Source organism: Schistocerca gregaria, chromosome 8 (genome assembly GCF_023897955.1).
Source record: "Schistocerca gregaria isolate iqSchGreg1 chromosome 8, iqSchGreg1.2, whole genome shotgun sequence".
Lineage (NCBI taxonomy): Eukaryota > Metazoa > Arthropoda > Insecta > Orthoptera > Acrididae > Schistocerca > Schistocerca gregaria.
The window spans coordinates 204,350,306-204,364,022 of NC_064927.1; the positions used below are offsets into that span (position 1 = coordinate 204,350,306).

The window sequence follows — 13,717 nt, forward strand, 5'->3', positions numbered from 1 at the left end:
AGACTACTGCTTCTTTCAGCAGAAGATATATGAACAAATATGCGGCGCCTGCACGGCACCCACCTATGCCAACCTGTTTCATGGGCCATACAGAGATAACCTTCTAAATCATCCAAAATCCCAAACCGCTTGTGCGGTCCAGGATTACTGAAGGCATCTTCATGACCTGGACTCAGGGCCACAACAGTATATTCTCATTCCTCCACAGTCTCACCATATTCTCACCAAACTGCTTTTTCTTGTCTTCCTTACTTCAGTGTGGCAACTTACTGGATGTTGACCTCCATCCCTTCTATGTCCCATACATCTCTTCCCATAAACAGTACCTGCATTTCAGTAACTCAAATCTATTCCACACGAAAATGTCTGTCTCATTTTCTGGGCCATCTGTGGCAGCTACGAGCAATCCCTTGTCCAGAATGGTGAAGGTTTTATTAAGGGCTTCACAGAGCCTGTAGTAGCCACCATGCTGCCCCCCCCCCCCCCCCCCCCCCAAAGAAAAACCTATTCTACAAACAGATTTCACATACATATCCAAAGATGTGAGAAGCACCCTACACCCTACACAAATTGGTATTCCACTAACCACCCTATCCATGAAACGTCTTTGTCCATCCCTACGTCACAACTACTCCCTATCCTTTTCCACACATGGATCATAATCCTGTGGAAAACCCAAGTGCAAGACTTTTCCTACGCACTCAACCAGCACCTCCTATTCTAGTCCCATCACAGGCATATCCTCTTCAACCAGCAGCAGGGCCACTTGTGAAAACAGTCACATCTTATACCAACTCTGTTGTAACTTCTGCACAGCATTTTAAGTAGGCATGACTATCAACCAGCTGTTCACCTAAGTGAAAGGCCGCAGCCATACTGTGACCAAAAGCAGAGTTGTCCTGTGACCGTCCAGTGGCACATAAAGCTGCTGAGCACATATGCTTGACTCAAGTGGCTGCTTCACAACTTATGCCATGTGGATCCTTTGTCCCCAACACCTATGTCTCTGAATTATGTAGATGCGAACTGACCATGGCCCTAACTTCTTTGCTCCTGCTCCCTCTTCTTCTGGTCTACCTCTCTTCCAAACCACTCCTCCACACTACTGTGTGCTATGCACAACTTTCTCTTCCTGTGGCCAAAACGAGCTCATCAGTAACACATACCTATCCTGTGCACCTCGTGACTCACCCTATCAGATGTGAAAAACCCTCCCACCTGCTCCCTGCCTCCTTCCTCCCCTTGCCTTCTACAGTTGACACAATCCCTTAGCCTCGTCAAGCTGGTATCCTGGGACAATGTAGCCATGCAGGTGTAGATGCATTTTGTTAGCTACAAAGGAGGATTTGTCCTCCTATTGTTATTTTGTCTACTGCTGACACAACTATATTGAAAGTTGTTATCTTTACTACTTTCACTTATCAACATAAGAAACACACATGAGGCTATTACAAAAATACTCTAAAATTTCATGACATAGACAGGGGGCTTCTCCCAAACTTTAAAAACAGGCATCCCTTCCATGTGATATATTTTACAGTGGTTTGAAGAATATAACTATACCCACACAGAATGTTTCTGAAACATAGATTGCAGTTATTCTTCAGCACTCTTTGTCTTGCTGCCCACTTTTGAAAAATTTACATCAACAATTACTGTTTACACAGGTAGCTCATTGTATACCATCCCTCCTTATCATCACAGTTTTTCATGCTCCCTCCTTTCCTTAGTGCTTTTATTTCTCTTTTATTGTTTTTCTTGTTGCTTGTTCTCTCTTCCATAAGCTTCCCTACCTCAGCATTGCAGAAAATTTTCAGTATTCCAATCTTGCTTTTGACCACTGTTCACTAAGGTGGTTACAACTTTGTCTTTTGATCCTTCTTTGGCATTTAAAATATGACTGCAACAAAGCAACTTAGCACCTTTCACACTGTATTGTCATCTCATCCTCCCTTCCCCCAATCGAGTAGCTCTCAATGTAGCCTAGTTCCTTCCCTCCCCCCCCCCCCAAATGGGTTACTGAATGAATAATTAGTATCACAGAAATGAAATTCATGTATGTTACTTTTATACTGATTCCTTTGTTTTTAATACATAAATGAGAACATGTCACACACACTATTCTGCACTGAAATGTAAATACTGTACAATTATACCTTGTGATTGTTCTGATGAGAGAATCAACTTCTTCAGGAGGTGGAACAGCATCACCAGAAAACATAAGATTTACAGGATCAAGAAGTCGAGACACTGATCTTGATAAGTATGCATTTTCAAATGATACTACTACCAGGCGACTGCAAAAAAAGGAACAAAAGGTCATCTTTAAAAGTTTTTTGAGAATGCCACAAAACCAAGGACAAATTCATTAACATATTTTTGTTTCCATAATATGAGGATCAACACTACAGGCCATAAAATGTATAAGAGAATATACAGAAGAGGGAGAAATAGCTAGACATATACAACACATAATTAACTGAAAAGAAAATGATGAAAGTTGACACACCACACATATCATCTGAGTATAAAGTAAGCAAAAAGCTTCAAAATGCTAGCCTTATTTTGTGAGATAAAATGATAAGAAAAAGCAATAACTATAGAAACACCAGCACCACAAATTAATAGCAGTTCTCCTTTTACAAATATACCCCATGTTCTTCAACTCTAAGCAGAGTGTATACTATAATAATACTATAATAATGATAATTAATATTGTTTTAAGGGTGAAAAGAAAACAAACCAGTTAATGTGCCTAAAACTGATTAGTAATAAAAAAATATTAGTGGAACAATTTGTTTGTCTTTCACCCCTAAATTTGAAACTGTTATACTGGGAAGAGACAGAAGAATCCATTAATACAAATAGTAATAGTAATAACAACAACAATATTACAGGTGACTTCTTGTCTTATCTTTACATGATATCGCTACAACTTCTCTAGTTGTCTTAATCATGTGTTGAGAACAGATTTTGTTTGTTTTGTTTTGTTTTATAGAGCAAAAACAACTACGGTCATACACGCCCATGTCAAAACTATAGAACATGAAGACAAAAAATGACTACACATCAATCCAAATTGAGATAAGAGAAGACAGCTAAAACAAGGACATAGAGAAAGGTCTATAAAATACACCATATAGAAACAAAGGTCTGAAACTAAAAGTTACATATTGCTAGAATGGATAAAAAGTAAAACGCAGTCAATAGCCTGTGTGTCATTCGCTGAAACGGCCGATAACTCAGATGACAAACATAAATGAGAATGTAAGTGGTTGAAAAAAAGGGCATTCCATCAGGAAATGGCAGACCATAGAAGGCTGAGCACAATGAGTACAAAGTGGTGGGGGAGCATCACTTACAAATGGTGATGTCTAAAAAGGCAGTGCTCCAACATGCAACCTAGTTAAAATGACCTCCTCTTGGTGGGAAAACTGAGAGGAGGTTGTTCAAGCCACTGGGAGAGGCTTAATAACCTGGAGCTTATTCCCATGAAGGGAGGACCAGGGATGATGCCAACGTGACACCACCTCCTGACAGACGGCAATGCACAGATCATCAGAGGGAAGATAAGAACTAGAAAGCTGAGGGACTGCAGTCTTGGCAGTAGCGTGAGCAGCCTCATTTCCTGGCAAACTGACATGACCAGGAACCCACATAAACAGCATGGTGTTTCCATCAAGAGTGAGCAAGTGACAATTTTCTTGGACCCATTGCACTATGGGATGGGTCATGTACAGCGCACACAGGCTACAAAGTGTGCTGAGAGAGTCTGGGCAAAGGACACAATTGAAAAATCTCTGTCACCGGACCTACTCTGTGGCCTGATACAGGGCAAAGAGCTCTGCTGTAAATACTGAGCAGTGTTCCGGAAGCTGATACCAAAAAACATCAGCACCAATGATGAAGGCAGTCCTGATGCCGAGGTCAGTCCGAAAACCATCAATGTACACAAAAGTACTATCACGAAGTTCCATGCGAAGGTCGTGAAACTGAAGGCGATAAAGTGAGGCTGGAGTAGTGTCCTTAGGAACTGAATGAAGGTCAAGGTGAACACGGGATGCCGCATGAAGCCAAGGTGGTGAAGGGTTCACACTCACCAGGAAAGTTGCAGATAGCATGAAGTTAAGCTGCAGGAGCAAGAGCCAAAAGCGAACTCCAAGTGGTATCAGAGAAGAGGGACGCACCCCATACTGGCAGATTTTGTTGCCCGCTGTTTGGACAACATTCGAACTGTGAAAGGTAAATACTGCATTACCCGCAGGAATTGTTTCCAGGTTTTGTTGAGCATGAACTCAGTAATAGAAATTAAAAATCAACATAAGGGCTACATCAGAATGTACAAAAATTATGCAAAAGGAATATGCCATAAGACAACAACTTTTACTGAAAGACTTCTTAACAAGCACAGATATATGGGGAAGGAGGAAGAGTACTGAGGTATTTTCTGTTGTGGTTTAAGCAAACTCATTTGCCAGTGCCTACATTTCTTAAGTTACAACCTATTTCTCTGTTAACTTAATTATTTGCTGCTCTGATTTTGATTGCCTTCTTTATCATACTGTCCGAAAAACTTGTCACCTGCTCCAAAATGCTGGAGTCTGCATATTTCATTTCATGGTCAATGGTGAGTCAGTATTTGGTGACAGCTAATCTACTTGGGCCTTTATTTGTGTCTAGCATCCTCATTCTTTACTTCTTTGTGTTTAACAGATCCTATAATTTGTCCAACAAGTGACATGCTCCATTTGCATGTTAAAATAGTATACACACTGTTTTCGGATCCCTAAATTATCTTTTACGCAACACAGTACACATTTTAATTTTGTTGTGGGAACTGATACACACTGGAAACAATATTATCAAAATATTCTGCCAAACTTTACAGAAATGATGAACACTAATGTTGATTTCTCTTCTCAGGCAGTGTTAAATTGTGTTGCAGAGCATTCTCACCCTCTTGTTATGATAGGGTGTACACGTGGACAAGGAAAAAAAAAAAAGAATCCTGAATTTTTCCTGGATAAAAAGACTTTTTTCCTGGGTGAAAATACCCTGCAAACTGTAAAACTTTTTTCTCAATTTCTTGAATGGTAAAGGTTTTATACACAATTTCCCAGCACTTTAGGAAATGAAACATAGCAAAAAAATAATGCATTTTGGGAAGATCTTTGATGTGCAGCAATATGTACGCTGCATATTTTCATATTACAGAAGTATAAATATAAATTCCACCAAATACAGCATGTTAGTTTCTGAAGCACTTAAATCCAGATTGTGATGTGCTTTTGTCAGACAGTCTCAGCTTACATCACGTTATCTCGCCAACAAATGAAAGTAGGTATTCAGAACATAAGATACCTGATGTAGTCAGCCAATAGTTACATCACTGTTAAAAAGGAAAAGTTTATGGTTTAAATTAATATACATGTAGGATAGCTACAAGAAATACTAAGCCTTTTTAATTATTTTTTTTTATGGCCAGTGTTATCCTTTAAGATATATCAAACACGAATGTGCCAGTAAAATTTTTTGTTTTCTGGTTCCAAAATTCTTCTAAGTGGCTGGTCTTCAGAGTCTTGATTTTTAAATGAGAGTCAATCACACTGTGGTTTAAGAAATTCATCACACATTTTCACACATAACATAATTCATATTGCATAAAAGGAAATTTACTTTGAAAATAATGTTTCTCAAACCATCATTTCCAATATTTTCCTGTGACCTGGTAGAAATGTAAACTTTTGTGACATCACACTCATTGAAAGCAGTTGTTATGAAGTATTGCATAGTCTTCGTTCTGAAGCCTTTGACACATTTTGCTGGAGGCGAACACTTATGTGTGCACTGTGTTTTGTTGTAAGTTTTAAATAGGTATATCTCTCTCTCCTTTATGTTTTATTTCCACAGTATTATTGTACAGTAGCTGGCTAGAGTAAAATTCTTTGTTAGAGTGTCAGTTGTTACAAGTCAAAATTACAAAAATTATAACTCAAAAGTAGGACAATGAAAATTTCTGGGAATTCTAAAAAAAAATGCAGATTTTTCCCAGTTTTCTCCCAAATGAAAAAATTTCCTGGTTTTTCCCACATTTTCCGGCAGTCCCAGGGCATATACATCCTGTATGTGTTCCTGTTCTTTTCTAAAACTTGGGTCAAGTGTCTTGGTTCTTCAGTGAGGCTTCTACATCAACCAGCATAAGATCCCTGTGGACCAATATCCTGAGCACAGCCCTTCTCTGTGCTGGGTGATGACAGCTTGTGGCATGCAGACAGAGACCAGTATGGGTGGTCTTCTGGTACACATTGTGTTCCAGGGATACATCGGCTCTACTCATAACCAAAATGGTAAGAAAAAGTAAATGTTCATCTTGTTTTGTTACCATTATGAATTTTTAAGATGATGTAGGAATTCATAAATTTTGCCCAATACATGTGACCAGTCTACAAATGGGGTATCAGTGTACTAATAAAAACATGTTGATTTATGTTTAGCAAATTCTAGAGCTCTCACTTAAAAATGTTCTATATCAAATTTTACAAATACTCATGTCAACAAGCTGTCCATAACCACTCCATCTGGTCCCATAGAAGAGAAGGTAAGTTGATGGGAGGACATATGAACAGAGCTATGTAAAGCCTGCATTGTACTTCTAATCAAATAATTACAATAATTTTTTAAGTGCGACTTAGGTGAAGCGACAAACCACATCAATACTATAATATCCTTCTCTTGGAGCGAAATTTTACTGAGAAGATACTTGAAATTGTGGAATTATGAATGTGGTGTCCATATTTCCCCACATAATGACAAAGATGTTTTATGTGTTGACACAATACCACATGCAATACGGCACAGTGGATAGTAGGTAGCACACAATGTGACATTTATCAGTGTGACACTCACATTCCCAATAAGATGGTACGATATGTGCTTCGATGCAATATGCAATGTGACTCATCATATGACAAGCAACAAGACAGCATTAATCACATTTCTGTTTATGTTTCAATCACAATCATGAGCTCTTCTGAAGATGATGTCATTGTGGTTTATTGTTATTTAAACTTCAAAAAACTGAAAAAGAAAAGGAAGTACTTGATGCATCCGTACAATGCTACAAATATCATAGTTCAGCTGTGGTCTCCTGTTATGTCTCTCAACACAAAAAATTCCATGAATACTACAGAATGACCACTTTTTGGAGCAACTAGCATCAGCTGCTATGAGAAAGCACAACACAGCTATGCAACTATTCATTACAATAAGGTAATATGGTAAAAGTGTGTGAATGACATTAAAAATATCACAATGAAAAGTTTCATTCATGTAAGACAATCTCGTAAGGTACTTTATTTAGTGTCGTGTATATATGATGGGAAAAAGTTGCAACATCAAAAAATAATTAAAGTAGAGTAATGCAATTCTGGGAATACATTTGTCTAGTGATTAACATTGCAAGATCACAGGTTAATGTAAGCGAGGGACAAGCCACTGCAAATGTGAAATGCTGATACTTAATATCTGGTGTAATCACCAGAATGTTGCATAGAAGTGTGCAAACATGCACAAACTCTGTTACACAGGTGCTGGGTGTCAGTTTGTGGAATGGAGTTCCATGCCTGTTGCACTTGTTCAGTCAATACAGGGATGGTTAATGCTGTTTGTGGATGATGCTGTAATTGTCGTCTGATTATGTCCCGTATGTGCTCAACTGGAGACAGATCTGGTGATCGAGCAGGCCAAGCCAACATGTCGATATTCTGTAGAGCATGATGGGTTACAACAGTGGTATGTGGGCGACCATTATCCTGTTGGAAAATATGCCCTAAAATGCTGTTCATGAATGGCAGCACAACGGATCAAATCACCGGACTGATGCACAAATTTGCACTCAGGGGATGTGGGCAAGACCCCACATGTTAGATGTGGACAAGCATTGTGCTAATGAAAAGTAGCTCCATGATACAGTTGCATAAGATGACACATGAGAACATAGAATGTCTGTGATATACAGTTGTGCTAATATGGTTCCCTCAATCACCACCTGCCAAGTCACCTGAAATCATACCCAAAGGTTCTCCATACCATGATGCCAGTAACACTACTGTGCAAAATATTTCAAGAATGGGACCTCTCCCCACGTTGCCACAATATTTGCCAACAATCCTGATCTAGAGTAGTGCAGGATCATGGTCCTCCACTGAACACAATGCGATACCATTCATCAGAAGTCTATCCTTCCCTGTCACAGCCCCACTCCAAATACAGCAATTTGTGTTGTGGTGTTAATGGCAGCCTACGTATGGGACGGAATTCTCTAGTCTTACTACTGTTTGTCTCCAATCAATGGTGCAGGATGACACAGAACATTGTAAGGATTCCTTTACTTGTTTTCAGATGCCAAACACAGAAGGGCGTTACGAAAAGCTTTAGGTACAAAGGTAGTCTTCCCTTCTGGTGATCAGACATGGTTGATTGGAACACTAATGACAAGTGTGCCCTTCTGTAAAGGGAGGACATTAGCTCGGACTTGAAGCTAATGATGGAGTGCCAGGATTGTAATTAGGCCACACATTGGAGGCAGTCAGGGGCCTGTCTGCAATCTTTGAGCTTGGTGGACTTCTACAGCTTTCGCATCACAGCCCTCTGTGTGATGAAACCAGGCTGGTCACCAGGAAGAACTGCAGTTTGACCCACTGCCAATACAGCTGTTCACTGGCTTAAATCCAGATAATTCAGTGTGATACACCATTGCCACAACTCCTGTCAATTCACTGAGCAAAAGCAGCATTTAAACCCACCTGGACCAGCCCGTATGCATTATACTAGCTGGGTTGTGTTCATTGTCTTGCCTGTCCACAGCCAAAATGGACCAGTTACATTGTGGAGTCCAAGTTGTATAAATTAATACAGACATTATCATATTCTCATCATGACCACCTTCTGCTGCCATAGTCCTCCATCCTATCTTCGAGATAGAACCACTCCCAGTCCCACCAACACATTTATCCCTTAACACTGCTCTCAAATTCCCATGCAGTCCAACATCAATCCAATGTCACATCCAAATGCCCCACAAATCTGGATATTGCACAGTTCAACCACCTGGCCAAATGGATACCCACAATGAGGGCTCTTTTAAACTCTGTCAACTGCTGATAATCCTGTCTCACACAAGTATGCGGCATCTATGTGTCCTTTGGAGAGATCACTCTATATCTGGCACTGTTCATACCTTTTATGTACCCTGCCAGGCCTGTAACAACACGAAAGATGAACAATACTACAACACTAAATGCAGTCTAGTGGCCATTCTAGCTGTCACACAGAATTATAACTCTAATAATTTATATACTCACTGCAATGGTGTCTACATGTACAGATCTACTTTGACATCTGACCACGTCTTCCAGATGCTTCATTATTTTTGTCAGGAATGTATTAATGGCAGTTTTATACAGATGACAGTCTGTCACAACCTGAAGGAAAAGGATGGGGCATAGATTAGGAGTTTAATGTTCCTAAGACGATAAGTTGATCTCAATCAAACAGAAGATCGGTTTACAGTGAGATCGATAAGAAAGTCAGCTGTGCACTTTTCAATGAAACCATCCTCGCATTTGCCTCAAGTTATCTATGGAAACAATAGAAGACTTAAATCTGGATGGCTGTATGGGAATTTTAATCACCTTGACTTAACTACTGTGCCATCTCACTTGCTATTTGAAAAAGTGGCTACACTATCAAATCTGAGAATACCAAATTTTGTGTTAACCACCACCTCACAATATCACAGTGACCTGTGGACACAGACTTAACAACACATATATTATATTCTGAGCAAATTGCAACACATGTGGAACTTACTTTGTAACGAAGGTATTTATGGTAAGAATATTATGCAAAAGTGTATAAAAGTTTTATTTATATAACATGTGCTCTACACTGTTGTTGTGACACTTACTTGACAGGAAAGCTCACTGTCGATTTTGTGGCTTTGGAGGGCACCTCACTGATCATTGTAGGCTCAGCCTGGTCCATAACACTCATTTTATTTGTTTGCAGTCGCTTGCACAGATCTAGGTACAGTCGAAGAAACTTGGGGTATTCACCTTCAAGAGCCTGTTTTAGAAATGAAGAACCTACAAAAGCATAAACAAACACTGACATATTATGTATGAAGTAAGACAGTTTTAATAGAATTGTATTCAATTTTAAAAGTTATATATACCAAAAACAAAGATTCCAAGACCCACCAAGCGGGAAAGCGCCGGCAGACAGGCACAACTAACAAAACACACAAACACACACACAGAACCTCGAGCCCCCGCAACCGGCGGCCGCCCCGTCAGGAAAGAGGGAAAGAAAAGGAAAGACGAAAGGATGCGGGCTCTAAGGGAGAGGCCAAGGAGTCATGTCTGCTTGTGTGTGTGTGTGTGTGTGTGTGTGTGTGTGCGCGCGCGCGAGTGTATACCTATCCTTTTTTCCCCCTAAGGTAAGTCTTTCCGCTCCCGGGATTGGGGTGACTCCTTGCCCTCTCCCTTAGAGCCCGCATCCTTTCGTCTTTCCTTTTCCTTCACTCTTTCCAGACAGGGCGGCCGCAGGTTGCGGGGGCTCGAGGTTCTGTGTGTGTGTTTGTGTGTTTTGTTCGTTGTGCCTGTCTGCCGGCGCTTTCCCGCTTGGTGGGTCTTGGAATCTTTATTTTTGGTATATTTTTCCCATGTGGAAGTTTCTTTCTATTTTATTTAAAAGTTATATATTTATATTCATCTATCAAAGCTGCATAGTGTATAGATTAGTACTACCTTCTACAACTTATATGAAATTAAATAAGTTCCACGTAAGATGACAAAACTTGGAAGAAAATAACAGCTACAATTAGTGAATCTACAAGTTCACTGGTCAAAACAACTCTGTTATTGGTTATTTTTTGCTGATATAACCTAAGTGATGGCAATGTATGTCTAGGATTATCTGAAGTATAACTACATAACACTACCACAGGAACTAACTATATATATATATATATATATATATATATATATATATCATTCTGTTCATCTAATTGTGCCAAATAAACTTGACTTAAAATGGTAAATTTCTCAAGTACTTGTGCTCCACAAGTTGCCAGTGTTTAATGGTAATGCACATTTTGATATAAGTAAAAATGGTACAAAGTCTGAGTAATGTGAATAAATAATATGTATGACATTTCATGCCAGCCAAGTCCAATAGTGTAGTTTAACAACTGACTGCTCAATTTTGGAGCGGTGCAAAATCATGAACTACACTATGTGATCAAATGTATCCAGATACCCCCAAAAACTAGTTTTTCATATTATGTGCACTGTGCTGCCCCTACTACCAGGTACTTCATATCAGCAACCTCAGTAGTCATTAGACATCGTGAGAGAGCAGAATGGGGCACTCTGGGGAACTCACGGACTTCAAATGTGGTCAGGTGATTGGGTGTCACTTGTGTCATACGTCTGTACACGAGATTTCCACACTCCTAAACATCCATTGGTCCACTGTGCCTGATGTGATAGTCAAGTGGAAATGTGAAGGGTCACATACACCACAAAAGTGTACAGTGCGATCTTGTCTGTTGACTGACAGAGACAGCCAACAGTTGAAGATGGCCGTAATGTGCAACAAACAGACATCTTTCCAGACAATCACACAGGAATTCCAAACTGCATCAGGATCCACTGCAAGTACTATGACAGTTAAGTGGGAGATGAGAAAACTTGGATTTCATGGTAAAGCTGCTGCTCATAAGCCACACATCACGCTGGTAAATGCCAAACGATACCTCGCTTGGTGTCAGGAGTGTAAACATTGGATGATTGAATGGTGGACAAACGTTGTGCGGAGTGATGAATCGCAGTACACAATGCAGTGATCCGATGGCAGGATGTGGGTATGGTGAATGTCCGGTGAACATCATCTGGCAGCGTGCATACTGCAAACAGTAAAATTCGGAGGCGGTGGTGTTATGGTGTGGTCGTATTTTTCATGGAAGGGGCTTGCACCCCTTGTTGTTTTGTGTGGCACTATCACAGCACAGCCTACATTGATGTTTAAGCACCTTCTTGCTTCCCACTGTTGAAGAGTAATTCAGGGATAGCGATTGCATCTTTCAACACAATCGAGCACCTGTTCATAGTGCAAGGCCTTTGACGGAGTGATTACTTGACAATAACGTCCCTGTAATGGACTGACCTGCACAGAGTCCTCTCCTGAATCTTATAGAACACCTTTGGCATGTTTTGGAACGCCGACTTCGTGTCAGGCCTCATCGATACCTCTCCTCTGTGCAGCACTCTGTGAAGAATGGGCTGCCATTCCCCAGCATTACCGATGGAGGGCACCATGAACTTGTATGTCATTTTCAGCCAGTTGTCTGGATAGTGTATAAGTTACAAGGACTGACAACAACAGCACTGTAGTTGTGTATAATCAGTGTGGCTTTAAGTGATGTATTAATTTATATGTACTGAAGAAGAATGGAACTGATAAGGATATGATGTTAGCTTTGTAAGAGGAGGATTATGCTGTAGCAATGTATGTATTTCACGGATGTTCGTAGGCATCAGAAACACAATGCAACCAACTGGGCATGTAAGAACAATCCTGAGCATCATGCAATGCATCACGATTTTGTGCAACTGCAAATCTGTGTCCAGAAACTCCTCAATAAACCAACTAAGAACATTGCCTTATAACTTTCTATTCTATCAACAACAACAAAATTGGAATTGTAACACAATTTTGTCACAATGCGGCTGTCAGTCTCTAAGTACACTTTAGACTGATTTGTCAATACGCTAGTGTTCACCTATATGGTGTGTTACTTCTCATAAATGGAGACAGAAATCTATACTGCATGAGCACAGTATATTCTTTGCAATAACAAATGGTTCCATACATACTTGATCTCCAAAAATGTAGAGTGTAATCTTTGGTAGGGGCACAATACACAGATAAAACTACAAGAAATAAAGGAATGTTACGGGGAAGCAGAGTATATTCTTTGCAATAACAAATGATTCCATACATACTTGATCTCCAAAAATGTAGAGTGTAATCTTTGATAGGGTCACAATACACAGATAAAACTAGAAGAAAGTAAGGAATGTTACGGGGAATTTTTATATCTGGAACTTTTAAATGACACGACCGCAGAAGATTTAAGCTGTTGGGGAACTTACCAACTAATAAAAAGACTGCTTAACAACCATTACATTGAAGTGAAATAATCAATATTGAAAGAAGATTTGGGCCAAGAACAGTACGAAAAACAGTTTTTTGAAAAATGCAGACTCCATTAAAGTAATGGAAGGAAGACCAGCAGGAGCTTAAAGAAGAAATGAGTTGAGACAGGGATCACTTCCAACAAGAAACAGCACACAAGGATTCTGATAAGGAGCAGCAGCAGCAGCAGAGAACCTGTACCAGTCTATGGAAAATTGAGACTTCTCCAAATATTTCTTGGCAGGTAATGGCACAATGCTCTCATGAGTCCAACTGAAAATACCACAGCTCTATCAGCAGACCACAAGGCGAGTCATCCACACACTGTTACAAAGGACCAGCAAGTAGCAATGAGCACATCACCTTAGAGTGGTGAAGGAGCTAACTGGCTGTCCACACAAACACAGTCACAGTCACAACACACAGTTCCTGCAGACTACATGAATTTATGGTGCAC

The 13,717-nt window shown here is 39.9% G+C and overlaps 1 protein-coding gene across 1 annotated transcript in view; it reads right to left on the bottom strand.

Moving 5' to 3' along the window:
• Nucleotides 1–13,717, bottom strand: part of LOC126284134 (conserved oligomeric Golgi complex subunit 5) — a 135,664-nt gene that overhangs the window by 27,172 nt on the left and 94,775 nt on the right. The window contains exons 9-10 of the mRNA XM_049982845.1: nt 9,968–10,145; nt 2,157–2,297 (exon numbers count right to left, since the gene is read on the bottom strand). Of these exons, the coding sequence (XP_049838802.1) occupies nt 2,157–2,297; nt 9,968–10,145 (319 nt within the window). The remainder of the gene's footprint in view (nt 1–2,156; nt 2,298–9,967; nt 10,146–13,717) is intronic.